The following is a 22,495-nucleotide window of genomic DNA, read 5'->3' as shown; positions in this document are numbered from 1 at the left end:
TTATGGTATTAACCGGCGTGGGAGGAGCTAGAAATCCTCGTAGTGGATAAGTGTTGAGAGACCGGCCCTATAGTTCGGACAGTGGCCAAAATGTCCAGTTACTCTGGCGGAAAATAATATATAGTGTCAATGTTGTGCACGTTCAACCAATACGGTGCCAGAATGATTCAGGATTGTTTTGACCGCATCATTTATTAACTGCGTCAAAACAAGAGAATTGATTAACTTGCTTTTGCAAAAACAGTAATTTCCTTAAAAACGTTATATATTACTATATACAATCGCTTCAGAAAGTATTCGGGCCCCTTCCCCTTTTGCATACATTGTGTTGTGGATAAAAGTGCCATGCTACTGTATATAGACTGAGTGAGCGATGTTTTTTCTTTTTCACACCATTCTCTGCAATATATGGAGACTGTTGTGCGTAAAGATTCCAGGAGATCAGCAGTTTCTGAGATACTCAAACCACCCTGTCTGCCACCAACAATCATTCCACAGTCAAAGACACTTAAATCACATTTTTTGATTGATGTAAACATTAACTGACCTGTATCTGCATGATTTTATCCATTGTACTTCTGCAACACAATTGGGTGATTAGATGGATAAGCTTACTTTTTTGTGTATCGGTATTTTTAGTTTGGCTAGGTAAGCAGTGTTTGGCTAGTTAAGTTTGGTCACTTTTGCTTTGTTGTTTGTTTGTTTGTTTGTTTATAAAAAAAATAAGCCCTGGTCCTTATCTTTGTTGTACAGGTAGCAGTTGAAATTGTACTTCCCTCTAGGGTCTTTCAGCGCACTTATCCCTGGTTATGGGTATGCACTTTGTTATTTTATACATAGTTCCTCCATTTTAGTTCAGCAAAAGTAATTGGACAACTGGCTGCTCAGTTGTTTCTTGGCCTCATTACTTTATGTGCAAGAAAACTAGCGAGAGGTCTAAGTTTGATCCGAAGCATGGCATTTGCGTTTGGAGTCTCTCGCTGTTGTTTCCCAGCATGAGGACCAAAGAGGAGCTGACTCCAGAAAAGCAGGCCATCATGAGGCAGTAAAATCATAATAAGTCAATCAGAGACATAGCCAAATCATTAGTTTGATACATTTTTTAGGAAGCCACAGCACTGGTGAGATCAGAAGTAGTAAATGACCTGGTAGACCATGAAAAAAACACTGTACTGGATGAACCCCCAAAAAAAGTTCAGCTCAGGAGAAAATCTCCTTTTCAACGGTTGAACAGATGATCAAGAACACCGTACTGGCATAGATGTGTCAAAGACTAACAGACAGAAGAGTTCCGGAACAAAGTCTTATGGACAGATGATATTGCCTGTAGAGTATTAAGGAGAGCATTAACCTGTACCAAAGTAATCCAAAGCCGATAGTATTGAGGAAGGAAGGAACTGCTCATGATCCAAAGCTTGACACCTTATCTGTGAAACAAAGAGAAGGAAGTTGTTTGGCATGTACAGGTGCCACTGGAAATGGCTCACTTGTCTTCATTGGTTATCTGGCAGCATACTGCTAAAGCAGCCAAGGAGTTAATATTGCATACACTGTGCTGAGGCAATCAGAAAATTATAATCGTACTGTATGTAAGGACTTGTCACATTTGTCACATCACACGGGGCAATTCGTCATGAATACTGTTACGTGATTGGTTGCATAGTGACAATAATAATAATTTTATTTTATGAAGGTGGGGGTCAGTGTTTGTCGCTTAAAATGGTGTTCAATCAAAAGGAAACTTTATACTTTATATTCGCTAGATCAGATGTCGACACCAACTTTCTCAAAGGCACATTAAAAGGGTGTCATTTAAATTGTATTATTTATTTTGTCTATTATATTGTGTATTTTATTTGTAATATTTTCATAGAAATGTTTTCATTATACATCAAATTGAAACTCCACCCCCCAAATTAAAAAAAATAGAAAAAATAACTGAATACTACTAATAATAAATATTTTTAAAAGACATTGTTTGAATTGATTGCTGATATGTGCACTCTGCATCAGCCTTTATCCAGGTCAGACGTGGCGGCCATTTTATGGGTTGGCAGGGTATAATTTGAGAGTGACCCGTGAGCCGTGCCAGGGGGTGACTGTGCAGCAGCTGATGAGCGCGTTGCACAAGACCCCCATGGTGTCCTGTCCAGGGCTGGCTGCAGCCCTAACCTTCACAAACTCACCTCCCCCCCCCCCCCACTCCATTTACGACTGTCAATGGGGTATTAACAGGCATGTGTGATGGACGGACAGTTTGAGAGAGGGTCTTTTAATAGAATCTGATTTGTCTGTCGTCAGTTGAAATACAATGCCCATTATCTGAAGCAAAAAGCAAAACAAAAACAAAACAAAACAAAACAATGCAAAACAAACACTTGCCATCACCCCTGAAGTACAGGTGTGTCTCTTATCAAATGTTGCACGTTCCAGTTTGATATTGTTGGTGCCAAAATATTTCATCAGGGTTCAAGGAACTGATCAAACACTGCAGATTCAGATGAGGACATAGACGCTGGCTAGACACACAGTATTGCTGAAATGCATTTGATTTGTAATTATTGCAGAATTGCAGAAGCATTTGGCTGCCCTGAATCACTGACACTTACAGTTTCACAAAATGGCATTAACTCCTTAAGTATCGCGCCTTTTCTTGAGACAAGCTTAAAAATGACATACCCAAAATAAAATAGCTACTATTCTTTGACTACAGGTCTCTTCTGAAAGGTAAGAGAGGTTTGTTTTCTAGAGTCTAGAATTACTCCAAATATTACTGAAGCAAAGTTACAGAAGCTCAAACATAGTGAAAGTGGAAGTTTTTTTTCTCACAGAAAAGATTTTCTGTTTTTGACTGGATACAGATTATTGTAGCTGTGGCTCATGTGCTTAGAAAGACAATGGAGCCAAGTCACAGCAGTGGACAAATCCCCTTTCAAATTTGAGGACAGTATCACCAAAAATGAGCATTCTGCATTGCTTTTTCTAATCTGTGTCCAGGCAGGTTTCCAAAAAAAGTCTCCAAAAGGACATAAATGGAAACATACATAAATGTATGTAATTTGCTTAGTAAACTATACAACACTTTTCTGTCCTTTCCACTTCCCCTTACCACTCAGTCCCAAACTGTCTCTTCTTGCAACTATCCTCAGACAGCAATAGGTTGAACAAACAAAAACAAGTGCAATAGTCACAATAATACCATCTTGTATACTAATATATTCATCAATTGAAGTTTTTGTCAAATACCCAACCCCCTTCGATGAGTCAAACATATTCCATAATTTCACATGCTATTTATTATTCAAAAGCACGCTGGCTCCTTATATACAAGCATACTGAATAATCATAAAATATTTTGAGAATGTATTTAGATACTCAGCGATATAAAGTGGGGTCATGCCACTGCAAATGTCCTCTATTGTGTTGTCAACAATGTCTCCACTGTCTTGCCCAGAAATACAGTATTCACTCTGATGAGAGATTCCTTGGAACTACCTTTTTCGGCATAAAATCTCAAGAACAGTTTTTCCAAAGCAATTGAAAATGCTACAGTTTTGTTACCCATGTGAAAAAAATGCTGTGCTGTTTTATGCAAGCCTAACAAATTATACACCTTCGGAAATGTAATGTCATTAGCTAAAATGATTTTTAGTTGTCACTTAAATAACATGCCTGTAGTCAGTTCCTTGATGAGATGAAGTTATTCCTAACTTTATTACACACAGATGGGGGTAATGCATTTTCTCTGCAACTAAATTAAAAATACTGAGACGGTTATACTTGGGTTGTACTTGGGCTCATCATCCAAGAGAGCCAATACAAAATGTAGATAGTAGAATTTCTTCGTACAAGTACTTTTGTAGAAGTATACAACGGTGAAGTGGACAACAATGATAATTCCTCCAGAGAAATTCAAAGTAAACAATGGACGTTCTATCAACGTTTCTCTGAGATGAGAAACTATTAGCCATTTCATTCGCTTTACACTTGTCGTGAAAAGGACACTGACATTACCTTACTTCTTGTAGTATGTGGATTTCCAAAATGCAGAGAAGGTGAGGTCCCCCCACACTTGTTATACCACCCACACGTTACAAAATAAGCAACTGTTGTTGCTAAAGCAATGGCATGTCAAAATAGGACCGTGAGCCGTGAGTTTTAACGCTTTCAAATTAAATATCCTGTTTCCATAGTGATTAAAAATTGCAGGCTGCAAAAAGGAATGAATGCCACACACTTGTCACCCAGGGCAGTTAATAAGTTAAGATCCATTGCTTCAGACTGCCATTGCCTGGCATGAGGACAGGATCGTTTCTTCTCTTCTAGTCAACCTGTCATATTATTATTTCATATTTTTATTATATTTTATATTTTGATTGCTCTTTTACACTTACTTGTATATGTTTGTAGATTGATTTCTGCATATGTTTTACATATAGATCTTTTTGGCCTTAGATCTGTGTCAAATAGATCTGTGACCATCATGTCTTATGTACAGTGTCCTTGAATTTGAGAAAGGTTATTATTATTAATAATAATAATAATAATAATAATAATAATAATAATAATAATAATAATAATGATAATAATATTTTGTTCCGTGTGATAAATATCTAACCCAACACTATTAATGTTGTTATTTCAACATAGTGTTTTTTCAGTTTACAGTACATTGATAGACTTATCGTGCATCCTCTGATAAAGCTTCGCTTATATGATAGGAATGTTCAGTTTCTTGTCTAGAGGAAGAAAATATGGCTTAATATTTTGCTTGCACTTTGCACTTGTTTCCGACATATTTTCCGCCTGCCCACTCAGCATTCATCCGTTGGTATTGCCAATCATTAGTCACTCGATCCAAATTTTAAACTTGCAAAACTTAAGCTGAAGAGAAAGTATATGAAAGGGCTTAAAGTGAGGCAAAGGAGGAAAAAATCATGATCTGCCAATGCAGAGAAGACAACGCAAAATAAGTAACATGTCGCCTCTAATTTTTAGAAGCTTGTTGAGTTTAAAGTGCAGGTCTGATACCCCTTTTAACCTCCTTTATCTCATTCTCCTTGCAGTTTACTGCCCAGGCTGTTCCAATCGCCCTGCTGTACGTACAGTAGAATATTAGTCTGTGACATATGGTGACCCTGAACCGGCACGCGAAGATGTTAGGAGCGCAAACATATAGACACACATAGGCACACAACTGCTAAATGAATAACCAATGCACACTCCGAAACAAAATACGGTGGATCCAATATTCATATGCGTTGCATCATTCAAGCCCGATGCATTGCCTTCAATGTCAGCGGTTTGTGTTCTGCTGGGGCTATCCATGCTAACAGTGTGTGCCCCGGTTCCGGGCCGTGAAATAACAGTCACCAACTACCATATGAAATGTAAGAGACCAAAACGATCCATATGTAAAACTTGCAGAAGTCAATATAAAAACAAACATAGAAATAAGTATAAAGTATAGCAGTGAAAATATAAATTAATATTATAAATTAATAATATGGCAGGATGACTAGAAGAGAAGTAATTATCCTGTACTCAATGCAGGGAAAGCCAGTCTGAAGCAATGGGTCTTAAGTCTGACAACATTTGCACATACAACTAGATAAAATGGGTGGAAATATGATGTAAGGTTTTCAAATTTTAGCTGTTGGGGGCTACTGCCATTTTGTGAAATTGTGAGTGTAAGGTCAGGGATTGAGGGCTGCCAAATGCTTCTGCCATTCTGCAATAATTACCAATCAAAATTATTTCAGCAATACTGTGTCTAGACAGCCTCTATGTCCTGAATCTGCAGTGTTTGATCAGTCCTTTGAACCCTGATGAAAACTTTTTTCAATTATCAAACTGGAATGTGTAGCATTTCATAAGAGACACCTGTATTTCAGGGGTGACTGTAAGTGTTTGTTTTGCATTGTTTTGCTTTTTTGGTTTAGATTATGGCCATTGTATTTCAACAGAGACAACAGACAAATCAGATTCTATTAAAAGACCCTCTCTCAAACTGTCTGTCCATCACACCTGCCACATGCCCCATTCGCTGTTGTAATGGGGGGTGGGGGGGGGGGGGGGGGGGGGTGAAGGTTACGGCTGCAGCCAGCCCTGGACAGGACACCATGGGAGTCTTGTGCAATGCTGTCATCAGCTGATGTAGTTGTCACTCCCACCCCGTCACAGTTTGTTTGTTGTATGACCTTGATATGAATGGTTTTGAATGTTGCTTTGGATAAAAGAGTCAGATAAATGAAGTGTAATGTAATGTAATGCACAGCTCATGGGCTCACTCTGGAGTTATACCCTGCCAACTCCTAAAATGGCCTCCACATCTGACCTGGATACAGGCTGATGTAAAATGCACATATTGCCCAATGCAATTTACTGGACACTGATGCCAATTTAATAGTGTCCTTAATTATTTAAAAATGACTAATCAATTAGATTACACTTGTGTAATCTTCTCTATGTTAGTCTTCGACACATCTATGCCAGTACAGTGTTCTTGATCTGTTCAACCTTTGAAAACTACTTATATGAATGAGAGATTAAAGTTTTTTTAATTTATTTTTTTATTGCTTTGGGCTATTGAGTGTAGGTTGATCGGCAAACATGGCAATTTTGTCAATTTTTAAGATAAACTACTTCTCTGGCAATGGCTTTAACTGGACATTAGGCTACTGTCCGAAACTATAGGACCGGTCTCTCCACACTTATCCACTACGGGGATTTCTAGCTCCTCCGACGCCGGTTAAGTCCATAACCAGAGCGTGCCAGGAGGTAGTCGAAGGCGGTCATGCCAGAGAGAAGCCCCTGACCCTGCAGCGTGCGGTTCCGGGCCGTGCTAAACGTGGGAGGAGTCGCACCGCCCACGTTGAGCTCGGCCCTTCCTGTCTCCTGACTCTGACTCCTTCAAGTTCACTTGAGGTTCGAGTCGAAGGTTTCAAAGCCAACGAAAGCGAAAGCGCATGTTCAGCCACATGGATACAACTCAACGAAACGCAACGAAAGCGCATCTTACTCGAGCCAACGTGGGTAAAAATAATCCATGGAGGTAAGCGAGACCACCATTATGCAATATGCATCATGTCAGACCAGTGACGTGGTATATTTTTATCTGCACCGATGTTAGCATAGCGTTAATTAGCACCCATTTGCACGTGATAAATAAGTTACAAATAGCGAGTCTACGCGTAGCCTACACACAGTATATACAATACGAAATTAAATGCCTATTGCTTATTGTATGCCTCTGTAATTACCATGCCCTTCATGTCTATGCTTATTTTCTTTGATGTATGGAGACACATTGGTGTGTTATTGGAGGGCGAGAGTCCCAAAATTGAGAAAATTCAGCAGCAGTCAACTTCATCACTGCCCCTTATGCACAGATGCAATATATAGTCAACAACCACATCAGAGGTCATGCCTCAGTGAGGCACAGAGGTACGATTTCTTTCTTTGTTTATTGAATATATAGTATTTAATTTGACGTTCACGTTCTTTGATTTGCCCACAGTTACAGCGCAATGTATTTTCATTTAATTTAATAATGTGTTACTTTACTGTTATTCACAATCATGAAGTGTGATTTGTGTTGCTGAAATGCGACACACTTTCAGTGTTGCTATTGCACGGCAACAATAATCAACAGAGCACAGTTTCTGCAGCACTTGAAATGCCATCAGCACTCAGTGGCCCTCAAGAGTGCCCTGAGACCCTTGAACAGCACCCAGAGGCCGTTAAAGAGCAACCAGAGGCCCTTAAAGAGCAACCGGTAGCATCTGCAGCATTCCATATCCCTCAGATACGGCTCCCTAAATTACCCAGAACAGTCACTGTAACTTGTCCACACTGCTGAACTGCAGTTAAATAAGAAAATCTTAAAAAATAATAATAAGAACAAAGGCTGCAAATGAAGTTGGCAAGGTGAAAATAGGAATGACATAAATTGTTTTTTTTATTTATTTCACTTTATTGAAAAAATGTACCATTATACCATCTTCAAACCTCTTTTGTCATTTTCACTGTCTGGGCCCCAAACGTTCTGTTGCTGTTACTCCATCCTCTGCTACAACTGTTACAACTCACATTGGTATTGGAGTTCATTATACTGTAACTATGGAACTTATGTATTCGACGTTAACTCGCGCATTCTGGGATGATGTTATAGATGTTGAAATAACATTTTTGCTGCAAATGTTAATTGATACTCAGAAGGTTGTTTATGTTTAGTATTTTGCCATATTCCACTCTTAACAGCTTGATATTGTTTATAGGGTTCCCCCGAAAATATTTCTGTATAATTGTATAATTTCATTTAATTCTGCTAACACGTCAATTTGCAATTGCATCCTTATTTCTGTATATGCAGGCAATGTTTATATTCAGAATGTCCTGGTGTAATATGGTTTCTAGGCTGCGGCTTTCATATTTACTACTTCGTGCAGTATTGATGCTTGTGAACGTACTGCGCGACTTCCGCCACCGGGTGGTGCCTTTGAGTGAGTAAATCAAATGAAGTTGCGTGGGTCCGTGGGCCGTGCTCAATGTGGACGAACGTTTGACTCCGCGCTCGTTGAGCTTGGCTCCGAACTACGCATTGCAATGAGGGGTACTTGATACGGGAGGGGAACCTCAAAGTAGCAAGTATACTTGCGTCTTTTATATTTAGTTTGTTTTGCGGCAGAAATATGAAGACAGCGTTTGCTGCCTACTCCGGTGGCTTACGAGGTAAGACATCGATGTTGTCTTTTTTTCTAGGGCTATGTAATAGTTACTTTGATACACAAACCGCGTTTTGCATCACTGTTATTGTAACCGTGAGTTAACTAAGTTATCACGTGGAGTATTGCTTGACATGAATGCATTGAACTTAATTGGTGGAGTTTTTACTTTGGTGTCATCTATCGGAGCCTGCAATTGAACAGTTGTTTCGTGTGTTTTTCTTATTTACTGTACCACTCGCTCACTATAAGTTTTCAAACATACCTCAACAGCAGTCGGTAACCCAAATCACTTGCAGCTTTTGCGTCCAACTTGGCCTAGAGTAAGCGATAGCCTTTCATATGAGCATTAAACCGACAGTATATAGCCTAAAAACGAATGTGTGAATTCCGAGCGCTTGGTTGTCATGAATAGAATAAAATAATAATCAACTTTACGACATTTTAATTTAGTAGGCCTGCATAGCAGTTTGCTCAGATGTTGCAATGACAGCAAACGCGTGTATGGAAACAGACCTATGCTAAATGCAGCCTTTAAATTCAGAAGACAAACCTTTTTTCCCCCAAATAAGTTGCTTTCACCTGCTTGTCTGTCACATCACGTGCACGGTGAACGTCCGTGACCTAAAACCCAATTGCTTTCACATTCAATGAGGCAGCCGAACTGAATGGGGTCTTAATGTTTTCACGTCTGTTCTGGCATGTTGTCAGTGTAGGATACCACACGTTCCCCTGGGATTTTGAACTTCAGAAACTTTTTTATTTTCATATTTTATCAGAGATGGAGACAGAAACTATAAAAAATATATAGTTCCAAATATATTTTACATTAAAATATATGCATGGATATGTTGAACCTTCCTCAAATATATTTTGTATGCTTAAAATATTAGTGCTAATTTGTAATATTTTAGTACCAATTTTTAATCAATACATTTCACAAATTTATATTTTTTCACAATCACATTGTTAAGTATTCCATTTGGGAATCGGGCATAGAAATAATTCAGGCGCAGACATATTTGTTCACATTACAGTGAAAATACAGTTCCTTCTGAAGAGTGTGATGCATTCACTCTGGGAATAAATGTCATAATGTATGTTGTTTCTACAATTTATTTGTCCCGTGTTCATGTTTCTTGCTCTCTCTTTCTGTAGTCTATTAATTAATTAATTTTACCTGTGTCTCATTACCTGTTCTCTGCACTCAGTTTCAGTTAATTTACCTGTGTGTATAAATGGTTAAAATGGTAAATGGTTGGAATTTATATAGCGCCTTTATTCAAAGCGCCGTACAATTGATGCTTCTCATTCACCCATTCTCTCATACGCACACACACACACACACACACACACACACACACACACTCACACACCAACGGCAAGTGGCTGCCATGCAAGGCACCAACCAGTTCGTCAGGAGTATTCAGCAGAGCATTTAAGTCATAAAAAAGGCATATTTCCAAAAATGTTTGTGTATTTGTTTATGGGCCTTGCTCAAGGGCCCAACAGCTGTGTGGATATTTAATCGTGGCTACACCAGAACTTGAACCACCAACCTTCTGGGTCTCAGTCATGTACCTTAGCCACTCAGCCATGTTACAGGCTGCTGCCTAAAAGTATCTGTTTTGCTCTTAACACCCCCGACCCTTTCTCTAAACCCTGGTTTGACCCCACCCTGTCCCCACACCACCCCACCCCACCCCTCCCACCCAACCCCCAGGCTCCAGCCTCCTCTCGGCCCTCCAGGACCTGCCCTCTGCTCCATGGCTGTCCCGCTCCAAGGTACAGAAGCAGCTGCAGGTCATCTCCGTGCTGCAGTGGGTGATGTGCTTATTTATGCTGGGTAAGACCTCACTCGGCCATGTCCATCTCCTCAGTGAACTGGTGCTCAACCATCCGTTTTTTGGGGAGTTCAGGCCGCCCTCTCCCCTTAATTACAAAACCGTCCAGGCCTGTGCAGCCCTGGTTCTGTACAGCGGCAGGGAATGTTTTTGTTTTTGTTTGTTTTGTTGCACTTGATTGATTGACAATCCTTTTATTGACACTCCTTTCTGTCCATGAAAAAATGTGTCCCAGATGTAAACGTGTCTTCAGGGAGAATTTTGCCGTTTGGTGGTTAGGGATGGCATTGACCTTTCGTGATGAAAAAGGAGTCTGATTTTAATGGCATCAAAGATCCTGATTCAGAGCGATTTGAAACAGCTCCTTCATGCCTCATACTCTTAATGAATAGAACCGTTTTGGTTCAATGCTACCATTTTCCTAGAAGTGGTGAGAACAGTGCACGTCATTACCTGCTTAAACCTCCCACTCTCATTCAGATAGGAGATGTGTTAAATTGTTTAGTTCACTTTAAAACATCTACAGATAGGACATGTGAGATTCTCATTCTGAAAAATACCACAAGAAAAAGACGGAACGGATGTTCATAGAGAGTAAGGGCATGTGAATATGTTCAACCACAAGTTACAAAAGAAGTAACTGGTTGGCATTTATATAGCGCCTTTATCCAAAGCGCTGTACAATTGATGCTTCTCATTCACCCATTAATACACTCACACACCAACGGCAATTGGCTGCCATGCAAGGCACCGACCAGCTCGTCAGGAGCATTTAGGGGATAGGTGTCTTACTCAGGAACACTTTGACACAGCCCAGGCAGGCGATCGAACCGGCAACCCTCCGACTGCCAGACAACTGCTCTTACTGCCTGAGCCATGTCGCCTCATTAAGTCTGTGCCATCTATCACAGAGACACAAAGTTTTGGGACAACTCAACAAGTGCACAATTTCCCTTCACAGCACTCGAATGAAATGTATCATGCTTTGTGTGGGTAAACATGGTAAATCTTGAAATTAACACAGTGGAAGGTCATTTGTTAGAATGTTAGAAAATGTTAGAATCATGGTAGAAGATTAATATATCAATAATTGCATGCATATAACATTGGTTTGTACGTGGCATGATTCATTTCTGGGTGGATTGATTGATTGTGTTTGTGCTTCTAGCTGAAGCTAGGTTTTGAAACAGCTGGTAGCTGGTAATTTCATTACCAATTTCATCATCAATGTCATTGCTGGATTTTACACCAGGGCTCCCTTCTCGTCCCTTACGTATCTTGCTCTTGTTTTTGCTGTTTGTGCTGTGTTTTGTATGTTTTATATTGTACAGCACTTTGAGCCTGGGACTGAATGATCAATTGATGGATGGATTGTTTGAATTGACTGATTGATTGACGGATTGATTGATGGATTGATTGATGGATTGATTGATGGATTGATTGATGGATTGATTGATTGACTGATGTCTCTGGTTCCCGCAGGAGCGGCCTGCACGTTGCTCCTTGTCTACATCTTCTGCACCGACTGCTGGCTGATAGCCGCCATGTACACCGCCTGGCTCATCTTCGACTGGAACACCCCGAAACAAGGCAAGCTGTCACAACGGGGTGCACACACCACACCGCCTTTCAGAGACCTTCTCCTTCATGGTTATTCCGACAGCACTCCCCGTGTATTAACCCAGATCCCCTCTCTCATCCTCTCCCTGTCTCTCCAGGAGGCCGCAGGTCCTCCTGGGTCAGAAACTGGACTGTGTGGACTTACTTCAGAGACTACTTCCCTATCAGAGTATGTTTTACACACCAAAAACACGTGTGCTTATCCCTAACACCAGGGGCATCAACGCTGCAAAAACTGAAAAATAAATCAGTCTCAACAAGCATTTTCATCTTATATCTTGAGCTTAAATCCTATTTCTATGATGTTTTTTGCTAAATAAGAAAAATAATATTTAGCAAAAGAGACAGTATGACTAATTTTAAGATAAGCCAATGGGGTAAGACAATTTCAGGAAACAGTAATTAATATTTTCGAATTAAGATTAGATAAATCATTACAAGACCAAAACGTGTTAAGACACTTTTTTTGCAGTGAAACTCCAGGCCTGGAGGGCCACAGTCTCTTTCTTTCAGCAAGCAGCCAGGTTACGCCCTGGAAACAGGGTGTTTAGACTCTTTAGCCAATCAACGACTTAAATTAAGCACTTATGTGCTGGAACGCTTAAGAAACCAGCAGACACAGCGGCCCAACAGGATTTGAGTTTGAGACACAAATAAAAGGTGTATTTTGTAGAATAACTCCACTACTTCCTCCTTATACGGGCACAGAGTGTGAGTTTCACTTGGTGAGGACCTGGATCATTTGTAACTTGGCATCCAGAATTTGTCCAGGTGCCTTTGTTTGATTTATCTTGCTTGCTCGGATAACGAACGCAGTGGATTGTAACCAGATTGGCCCGTTGTGTTTATCCGTTTCAAAGGTGCAGAGTATTAGAGGCATTGATTATGCTGTTGGACCAGTTCCCAGTCTGACAGAGATAAAATGTAGCTCTGTCTCAGCCAGAATCCAATATTAGCTGTTCATTCCATGGAGTTCCTTGCTGGGATTTTTGGGGCCTGTTGTAGACTTTGTCCAGCTCATAGGAGAGAGACATGTCACTGAGCTAGTGCTATTGCCTTGTCTGCTCCTGCTCCCTGGAGCAGAGTTCAGTGTTTATACCGATATATAAACACTGAATGGGTACACCGATATATACCCATTCTGTCTGACAGGAAATGGGCACTGTCAAACCGTCCGATTGGTGGGTTTGAATATTTTGGCTATTTTGCCGTTGGTCTCAACTGTGCCACTGTTTGACTGTTCCATCCTCACTGTGCTCTTCGTAACAGGGTAAATTTCTGGCCAGATTCTTTGACCCTCTTTAGGCTGACCTGTCCAGCATTTCCTCACAGCTGGGGGAATGATGGCTGGCAAGTCACTCTGCCAACTCCCCAAGACTTTTCATGTGTCTTCAACTGTGGTAAAACTCTACTTCACAGTTTTGTTTTTTATAAAACATATTAAAAAATGGTTTGCGTGACACATTCCTCGCTGCAATATTCAAAAATGATTTTCCGTGTTATAATCATCATTTATTTTAGGTAGGGAAAAGGTCAGTTTTCCTATTAGCGATTAGTCGATGACTAACACAGGGGAAATCAGCTGTGTGTTGTCAGCTGGGCTTGAACTTTGTATTTGCTTTAGCTGTACGTCCTCTGCGCTCTGTTTGGTTATATGGTTACTTCACTTGCCCGATAAGATGAGATCTTTATTTTGGCAATCCTATGAGATCAGAGATATGGCTGTGACTACATGAGAAATGCCTTACTTTGGTGAGCATTCAGGAGCTAAAATGGCAACCATGAACAACCTTGGCCAGGGGTCAGCAACCCAGGTCCTTGAGAGCCACAGGGTGTGCTGGCTTTCGTTGTTACTTGGCATTGATTGATCAAAGAAAGCCGTTGATTACACAGTTAACTCACCTCACCTGGTTTCTTGGGTCTGAATCGGTTGCTTATTTTAAGGTGGAGACGAAAGCCAGCACACCCTGCGGCTCTCCAGGACCAGGGTTGCCAACCCCTGACCTAGGCCATGGTAATTGGTTTTGGACTTGCTTAGGTCACACAGCTTAAGCTAGGTTTTGAAACAGTTGGTAGTTCCACCAGTGACCAGTTCAAACCAGCTCTCAGCTGGACATTAGTTTTACCAGCTCAAGCTATGTTTTGAAATGAGCTACCAGCTCATACCCAGCTTATGACCAACTTGGCTTAATTTAAGCTGGTCAAGCTGGCATAGTTGGATTTCCCAGCAGGGTGTATATTTGCTAGGCTGTGGTTAGCATGTGCAAATTGGTTCAAACTGGTTTGGTAGTGTTGGGGGTTTTTTTGGAATCAAAGTCTAGAGCAGTTGGCTGGTGTTCCTGAGTTTTGGGAAAGAGAGAGTGTGACCCAAACGTCAGAGTGCAACCCCTAAATTTCCTCAAGTCTTTTTGTAGAATTTCACTGTCCCACTACTTTATTAATGTTCAACACCTAATGCAGTAAAGTGGGTTCACAACGGGCGTGTTTGACTTGCTGCTGGGGCTTGTGTGCATAGCTCATCAGCTCGGTACATGTTCTGTGTGCGTACATCATCAATTCCGACTGAGTGGCGGGTGGCGTTAGATCTCCTCTCCAGATTCAGAGTTCCCCCCCCTACTATTTGGCTGAGGCATTTAAGTAGGCTAAATTCACTGGTCTAAAATCAAGCTTGAAATACTAGCTACCAGCTTTTTTTTTTTTAAGGATAGCGTGAGCTGGTCAAACCATGTTGAGGACAGAGCTGATCTAACTGGTCAACCAGCTGTGCACACAACCATTAGAATGTTCAGTGAAGAACGTTCTAATCTCATATTTGTGACCTCACACCTTAAAGGGCTAAGGTTACATTTACAGTGGCTGGGCACCCAAACAATTTTCACAACACCCATGTTTACTGCATTTTATTGCAAGAGTACACAGATATAGCATATCAGTGCCACGATAATGTTGTACCAGTTCCAAGAAGAAGAAAAAAAAGGTAGTTTGTGATAAGCATGCATAATTTATCCTGTATCTACAGTTCAGATACCCGGCTGTAGCCCATCCTTTTGATAATGTTTGGAAAACCAGGGGGACTTGAACAGTAATATTGGTGACATCATGGCTTCGTTCCAATACTGGTCATATCAGGAGCCCAGATCTGTAATTATCGTTGACATGAACATTGACATGAATTTAAGGTCATCGAAGGACCATATAATTTCTTTGCACTATTGATAACAGACCCGAAGGAGACTTCAAAAACAAACTGTCTGTGTTATTCCCTTTTTAATTTTGTTACAGCCTCATCTCTTGCTTCATTGAGGTTGTTGGACACATGAGCTTAAGTTCTTCCATCATTTTTCCCTCAAACTTCAAACAATGCTGGTTTGGATACCCCAAAATGGATGTAAATATGCGCAAGTGAAAGCTAACAGTCTGTATGTTAGCCTCATACCCATTGTTTTATTTCAGTACAGAGCCAAAACAACAAAAACAAAAATGGTATCACTGTCCAAATACCTACAGGCTGCACTGTGTATAGTACTCTCCACTGTAGATACATTCACACTACACTGGGTTCTTCTCTCTTGTGTTCCCAGCTCATTAAGACGCACAACCTGCTGCCCAGCCGGAACTACATCTTTGGCTACCATCCCCATGGCATTTTGTGCTTCGGGGCTTTCTGTAACTTTGGGACGGAGGCCACAGGCTTCTCCAAGAAATTCCCTGGAATTAGGCCCTCCCTGGCAACCCTGGCTGGAAACTTCCGGATGCCGGTGCTGAGGGACTATTTGATGTCTGGAGGTAAGTTGGGAATTTCCTCAGTTAACTAGAGATAATCGGGTTATTCAAGTATAGGGGTGGCGGCCCGGATGGTGCAGTGGGTAGCACTGCCGCCTCACAGCAAGGAGGTCCTGGGTTCGAATCCCCGTCGGCCAGGGCCTCTCTGTGCGGAGTTTGCATGTTCTCCCCGTGTTTGCGTGGGTTTCCTCCCACAGTCCAAAGACATGCAGGTTAGGCTGATTGGAAAGTCTAAATTGCCCATAGGTATGAGTGTGTGTGTGAATGGTGTGTGTGCCCTGCGATGGACTGGCGACCTGTCCAGGGTGTATTCCTGCCTTTCGCCCAATGTATGCTGGGATAGGCTCCAGCCCCCCTGCGACCCTGTTCAGGATAAGCAGGTTAGGATAATGAATGAATGAAAATATTGGGGTGACTTCACCAACATTGCAGAAGGCAAGGAGTTCTGTTTTGATATTTTTGTAGTAAAACCGATGTTATTAATTGGAGAGCTATTCAATAAGCCATTCAGTCAGGTAGCCAGCAAACCAATCTGTCAGTGAGTCAGTACATGTGACAGAGATAAACATACCTATTTCTGGGGCTGCTTAGCTGCAGAGAAAAATGATGCAACATCTATCACGAACAAATCCTCAACAAAAAGCTCTATCAGAGAACTCTGACCTTTGGGCTTTAGTGCAGCTAAGCAGACATCCTCTCTACATGTGCTGCTGCATAGGGCATAGTGTATAGGGACGTAAAGCAGAAGTCCTGCTGAATGGCATTTCCGGTATACTGCTGAGTGCTATGCTAGTGGAATTCATCATTCATCATCAATTCATCTAACTCTACGGCTACGCTAACTCAGGCATCTGTCCGGTGAACCGAAACTCCATCGACTACATCCTGTCCCGGAACGGAACGGGCAATGCCGTGGTCATTGTTGTTGGGGGAGCGGCAGAGTCCCTGAACTGCGCTCCCGGCGTGAATTCTGTCACCCTGAAGAACCGCAAGGGATTTGTGAAACTGGCCCTGCAACAGGGGTAAGACTGCAGCGAATAAAACAAACAAACAGTCACTCTCTTCACTGGCTAACCCTTCTCAGCTGTGTGTATGTGTGCCTGAATATGTGTGAGTTTGCACGTTCTATGATGTGTATGTATGCATTCTCTACACCAATTGAGTGTGTGTGTGTGTGTGTGTGTGTGTGTGCCAGAACCATGACTCATGCCACAGGGATAAAGAGCGATGACTCGGCACTATTAAGCCTCAGGTTACAGGGGATGACCCAGCAAGCCGCTGCCAGTGCTCAGGTCTTTGAGGTGAAGCGTTGGTGACTGCAGATGTTCAATACTTTGGCTCCTTTGCCATTGAATCAAAACTGGCATGGCAGGAAGTACACGATGTTCCATGGTCAAAGAAGATTAGGAGTTAATACTTTCCAAACTAATTATTTGTCCTCTGTATTTGCTTAGTTTGTCTCGACCAGACCGTTTGCCAAAAGGTGGGGGTTTGGGAAAACTGGTGCGGCAGCTGCAATGTGTGTAGCAGAGCCTGCTTTAGATAGTGTGGCCATTGTTCCTAGCAGAACTGGGTCAAATGCATAACTGCTTCACATTCAAGTACTTTTCTGTGCTCAGTTGATCTTGCCTGGTGCAGTTGAGGCAACTAGGAGTACCAGAAGGCAGGGTTTTCACTTTTTGACAGTATTTCATAGGTTTCAATACACCAGACAAGCTCAGTAAAGCGTAGAAACGTTATTTGAATCCGAAACAATTCCGTGTTGGACCCAGGTCTGGTTCCTAGCAGTCAGTGTGAAAACAGAGGCTGCAGTACCCCTGAGGATAGTAGGTTTTAGAGTGAAGTGTTTAATTTTGGCGCTGTTTTCCGACAGGGCTGACCTGGTGCCTGTGTATTCGTTTGGGGAGAACGAGGTCTACAAGCAGCTGATCTTCGAGGAGGGCACGTGGTGGCGGCTGGCTCAGAGGAGACTGCAGAAGTTGCTGGGGTTCGCAATCTGCTTGTTCCATGGCTGCGGCCTGTTCTCCGACGGCACCTGGGGCCTGGTGCCTTACTGTAAACCCATCACCACTGTCGGTGAGTGACCTTCACCTGGCGCCTGGTGCCTTACTGTAAACCCATCACCACTGTTGGTGAGTGACCTTCACCTGGGGCCTGGTGCCTTACTGTAAACCCATCACCATTGTCGGTGAGTGGCCTCTACCTGGGGCCTGGTGCCTTACTGTAAACCCATCACCACTTTCGGTGAGTGACCTTCACCTGGGGCCTGGTGCCTTACTGTAAACCCATCACCACTTTCTGTGAGTGATCTTCACCTGGGGCCTGGAGCCTTACTGTAAACCCATCACCACTGTCGGTGAGTGACCTTCACCTGGGGCCTGGTGCCTTACTGTAAACCCATCACCACTGTCGGTGAGTGACCTTCACCTGGGGCCTGGAGCCTTACTGTAAACCCATCACCACTGTCGGTGAGTGACCTTCACCTGGGGCCTGGTGCCTTACTGTAAACCCATCACCACTTTCGGTGAGTGACCTTCACCTGGGGCCTGGTGCCTTACTGTAAACCCATCACCACTTTCTGTGAGTGATCTTCACCTGGGGCCTGGAGCCTTACTGTAAACCCATCACCACTGTCGGTGAGTGGCCTCTACCTGGGGCCTGGTGCCTTACTGTAAACCCATCACCATTGTCGGTGAGTGACCTTCACCTGGGGCCTGGTGCCTTACTGTAAACCCATCACCACTGTCGGTGAGTGGCCTCTACCTGGGGCCTGGAGCCTTACTGTAAACCCATCACCACTGTCGGTGAGTGGCCTCTACCTGGGGCCTGGTGCCTTACTGTAAACCCACCACCACTGTCGGTGAGTGGCCTCTACCTGGGGCCTGGAGCCTTACTGTAAACCCATCACCACTTTCTGTGAGTGACCTTCACCTGGGGCCTGGTGCCTTACTGTAAACCCATCACTATCGGTGAGTGACCTTCACCTGGGGCCTGGAGCCTTACTGTAAACCCATCACCACTACCGGTGAGTGACCTTCACCTGGGGCCTGGAGCCTTACTGTAAACCCATCACCACTATCGGTGAGTGACCTTCACCTGGGGCCTGGAGCCTTACTGTAAACCCATCACCACTGTCGGTGAGTGACCACAATCGACATGGCTCAGGCAGTAAGAGCAGTCGTCTGGCAGTCGGAGGGTTGCCGGTTCGATCCGCCGCCCGGGCTGTGTCGAAGTGTCCCTGAGCAAGACACCTAACCCCCAAATGCTCCTGACGAGCTGGTCGGTGCCTTGCATGGAAGCCAATCGCCGTTGGTGTGTGAGTGTGTGTATGGTGTGGGTATGGGTGAATGAGAAGCATCAATTGTACAGCGCTTTGGATAAAGGCGCTATATAAATTCCAACCACAAAATGAAGTATTAAACAAGAGAAACGAGCTGAATCACAGCAGGCTTACACAGTCAACACAATTCATGGTCAATATTTGCACATTAATTAAGTTCACATTAATATTTAACATCTGTTACACGCATTGAAACATCAAACAATGTTGTTAACTCTGTGAATAACCATCAATTGTGCTTTTTGTTATTGTATTTTGTTAATTATTTATTTATTTAAAAATGGGGCAGCCTATAGCCTAGTCGCTTAGGTGCTTGGCTGGGACCTAGAAGGACAATGGTTCGGTCTTTAGTGTGTACACAATAAGATCAGTTGGGCCCTTGAGCTATGCCCTTAACCCCATGTTGCTCCAAGGGGGATTGGCCAGCCTACCCTGCTGTAAAACCCAGCTTGACCAGCTCGAAAATTGAGCTGGTCAACCAGCTAGTGCTGGTAACTTGCCCAATTTCTAACAGCTTTTTGAATGTCTGTGTTTCAGTTGGAGAGCCCATCACCGTGCCTAAGATCGAGGAGCCCAGCCAGGAAGTGGTGGACCAGTACCATGCCATGTACATCAGCTCTCTGGTCAAACTCTTCGACGAGTACAAGGTCCGCTTCGCCCAGAAGCATAGCGTCCTAGAGGTCCAGTGAGATGGGGCTTTTGGACCTCCGACAGAGAATTGTACTGCCTAGCTCAAACACCCCCCCCCCCCCCATTCAAGTGCCTGGCTGAGATCTGGCAGCATTGTGGCAAGCAAGGAGGCTTCCCTCTTATTGAAACAGAGCATAATAAATATATAAAATTAATCATAATTTGTTATTCAGCCAGATGCTTTTATCCAGAGGGATTTACAGTTGATTAGACTAAGCCCCCCAGGAACAATGCCGGGTTAAGGGCCTTGCTCAAGGGGCCAACAGCTGCACAGATCTTATCGTGGCTACACTGGGGATCGAACCACCAACCTCCCGGCGCCCATTGAAGTACCTTAGCCGCTAGGCTACTCTTTTATCGCTCTCTAATATCCTGATCCTCCTGGGCTGCCGAGTGATGGGGCTGTTGCAGTGTATCCACAGCAACAAGGGTGATTGGAATAGATGGGGAACAATTGACTACCAAATTTGGAGAAAATTGGGGGAAAAGTCAGAAACAGATTTATCAAAGAAATAAAGAGTAATAAAGAGGTGGGGTAGGAGTTCTCCAGCACCATGTCGACCTTGGCCCCTACAGTTCTGCCCATCTGATCACCTTTTGGCCGCCCTCCATAACATCATGACTCCACCAGCACAGATAGATGGGCCCATGTATGGTATCATCTGGGACGTTAGTTTCTGCCGGGCTGCTCTGGTCCACAACTGGTTCCTTGCCCACCCTAGATATTCCAACATTTGTCTCCCACCATATTCACCATTTCTGAATCTAATAACTTTTCTCCGCATTGTGATGGAATGTTTATGACCGGAAGTCACACACACACACACACACACACACACACAGATGCCCGTTCTCCAGGCAATGGAGGAGTCATGTGGTGATATTCCTATAGAAGCATTCCAGGGTTGGATACGTCATGCCAGGAGATACCTTCCACTGCTTGGCCAGGAAAAACATCACCTGTAATGTAGATGTGGTTCTGTGGCCAGACAGAACGAAAGACAGGAAGCAGCCAAAATGTTTTGATAGTTATAATTTAGTCTACTGTGTACAGCATTTGTATTTCTCTTGTGTTTAGAGAACACCTTGAATACCAACAGAATGTGTTAAAATGTTCACATTAGTTCTGAAAAATAAAAAATATTTTGTCATTTTATTGGTGTGTCTGTTTTATATTTTATAATATACAGTCTTACAATCAGCTACTGTCCAGTACTGTATGTGCAACACTGAAATTGCAAAAGGCATAAGCCTACTGATGAGTAAAGTGTTTTTCATTGAGAAAATCAGTGTTCAACTGGTTCTCAATAAGGTTTATTCATAGGATGCATGTGTGTAGAATTTTGACACAAAACAAATATTTTAAGAAGAAGTAATATGGTTTTTTTTGAGAACTTGAGGTATGGTTTCAGAAAACGTGTGTAAACATTTGAAAAAACTCATGCATGTGGATAGTATATCATGAAATGTAATGTGTATGATGAAAATACAGATCAACACTGCTGAAAAGGATTCCATGTCACTCTTACTTGGTTTTTTAATTATTTGTTCCTCCATCCCTGGCCCCCTCCCTTTTCTGCAACCCAGCCAATATGTGCATTTTAGGGGTGTTGGGGGAGGTGTGCTGCAGCATATCCCAGCATGCACTGGGCAAGAGGCAGGAGTACACTCTGGACCGGCAGCCAATTCACCACAGGCCCTTGAACCCAGAACACCAGAACATCTGATTTCTTTATGAATGTATTCTATGGCAGTGTCAGTGTGATTCTGTCTATGCAGGCCAAGACACAGGTCTATATATGTCGACAGGTGGGAGATACATTTATTTAGTTTAAGAAAGGGATATTTATCCTCAGGATTCAGACCTGGAAGGAATATTTTTTTCATATTAACAACGGCTGCATTCCTGTTTGAGAGAACTAATAGAGAACGGTAATTAATGATAGGAAGTGATAACTGAATGGTAATTAATGATAGGAAGTGATAACTGAATGGTAATTAATGATAGGAAGTGATAACTGAATGGTAATTAATGATAGGAAGTGATAACTGAATGGTAATTAATGATAGGAAGTGATAACTGAATGGTTAACTCGTCCACTTTAACTTCAGCGGGTTAGTTTTTTTGCTGAATCCGTTTTCTGCAAGTCGCCTTGGCTGAGCATCTGTGAAATTACAGAATTATAATTCTAGAGCTGGTAAATAGATAGAGGATGGCATCTCCAATGTCATTGCACTGGTCCCTTGCCTTGTGGGAAGAGTGACCCACAATCACAGACACCGTAGTTCCCCATAAATACACTCGGCTTCAATGGCCGAATCAGGGATTCCAAAATTGTGATCAAAATAGAAAATAAATAAATGAAAAAGCATCTAGATCATCACCTTTTCGGCAACATTATTGTGTCGTGTTATTTCTTGTTTGTTTGTTGTGTGGACGTATTCCCACGACCACTGTAAATTATTTTATTACTGTATTCTTTTTTTGGACA

At 42.5% G+C, this 22,495-nt stretch overlaps 1 protein-coding gene across 3 annotated transcripts; it reads left to right on the top strand.

Moving 5' to 3' along the window:
* Positions 1-6,916: 6,916 nt before the first annotated feature.
* On the top strand, positions 6,917-21,159 carry LOC133132608 (diacylglycerol O-acyltransferase 2-like). 3 transcript variants are annotated; one of them, XM_061248138.1, is made up of 9 exons: positions 6,917-7,054; positions 7,305-7,446; positions 10,450-10,572; positions 12,053-12,160; positions 12,289-12,359; positions 15,772-15,976; positions 16,821-16,995; positions 17,847-18,049; positions 19,851-21,159. In XM_061248138.1, exons 2-9 carry the CDS (start codon positions 7,392-7,394, stop codon positions 20,000-20,002), a joined length of 1,092 nt encoding a protein of 363 aa, XP_061104122.1. In that variant the 5' UTR covers positions 6,917-7,054; positions 7,305-7,391; the 3' UTR covers positions 20,003-21,159. The 3 variants fall into 3 exon arrangements, with proteins under 3 accessions (XP_061104122.1, XP_061104120.1, XP_061104123.1); XM_061248136.1 differs by having other exon boundaries at positions 6,969-7,054; positions 7,392-7,446; XM_061248139.1 differs by lacking the exons at positions 6,917-7,054; positions 7,305-7,446 and adding an exon at positions 8,522-8,733.
* Positions 21,160-22,495: the final 1,336 nt, after the last annotated feature.

This window comes from Conger conger, chromosome 7, assembly GCF_963514075.1.
Source record: "Conger conger chromosome 7, fConCon1.1, whole genome shotgun sequence".
In the NCBI taxonomy this organism is placed as follows: domain Eukaryota; kingdom Metazoa; phylum Chordata; class Actinopteri; order Anguilliformes; family Congridae; genus Conger; species Conger conger.
This window is presented reverse-complemented; position numbering and strand designations above follow the sequence as displayed.

Bases quoted from the DNA above. Each gene is read 5' to 3' on its own strand.
- LOC133132608 (XM_061248136.1), top strand. The intron at 7,447-10,449 runs GTACGATTTCTT...CCCAACCCCCAG, and splicing joins TGCCTCAGTGAGGCACAGAG to GCTCCAGCCTCCTCTCGGCC. The intron at 12,161-12,288 runs GCAAGCTGTCAC...CTGTCTCTCCAG, and splicing joins CTGGAACACCCCGAAACAAG to GAGGCCGCAGGTCCTCCTGG.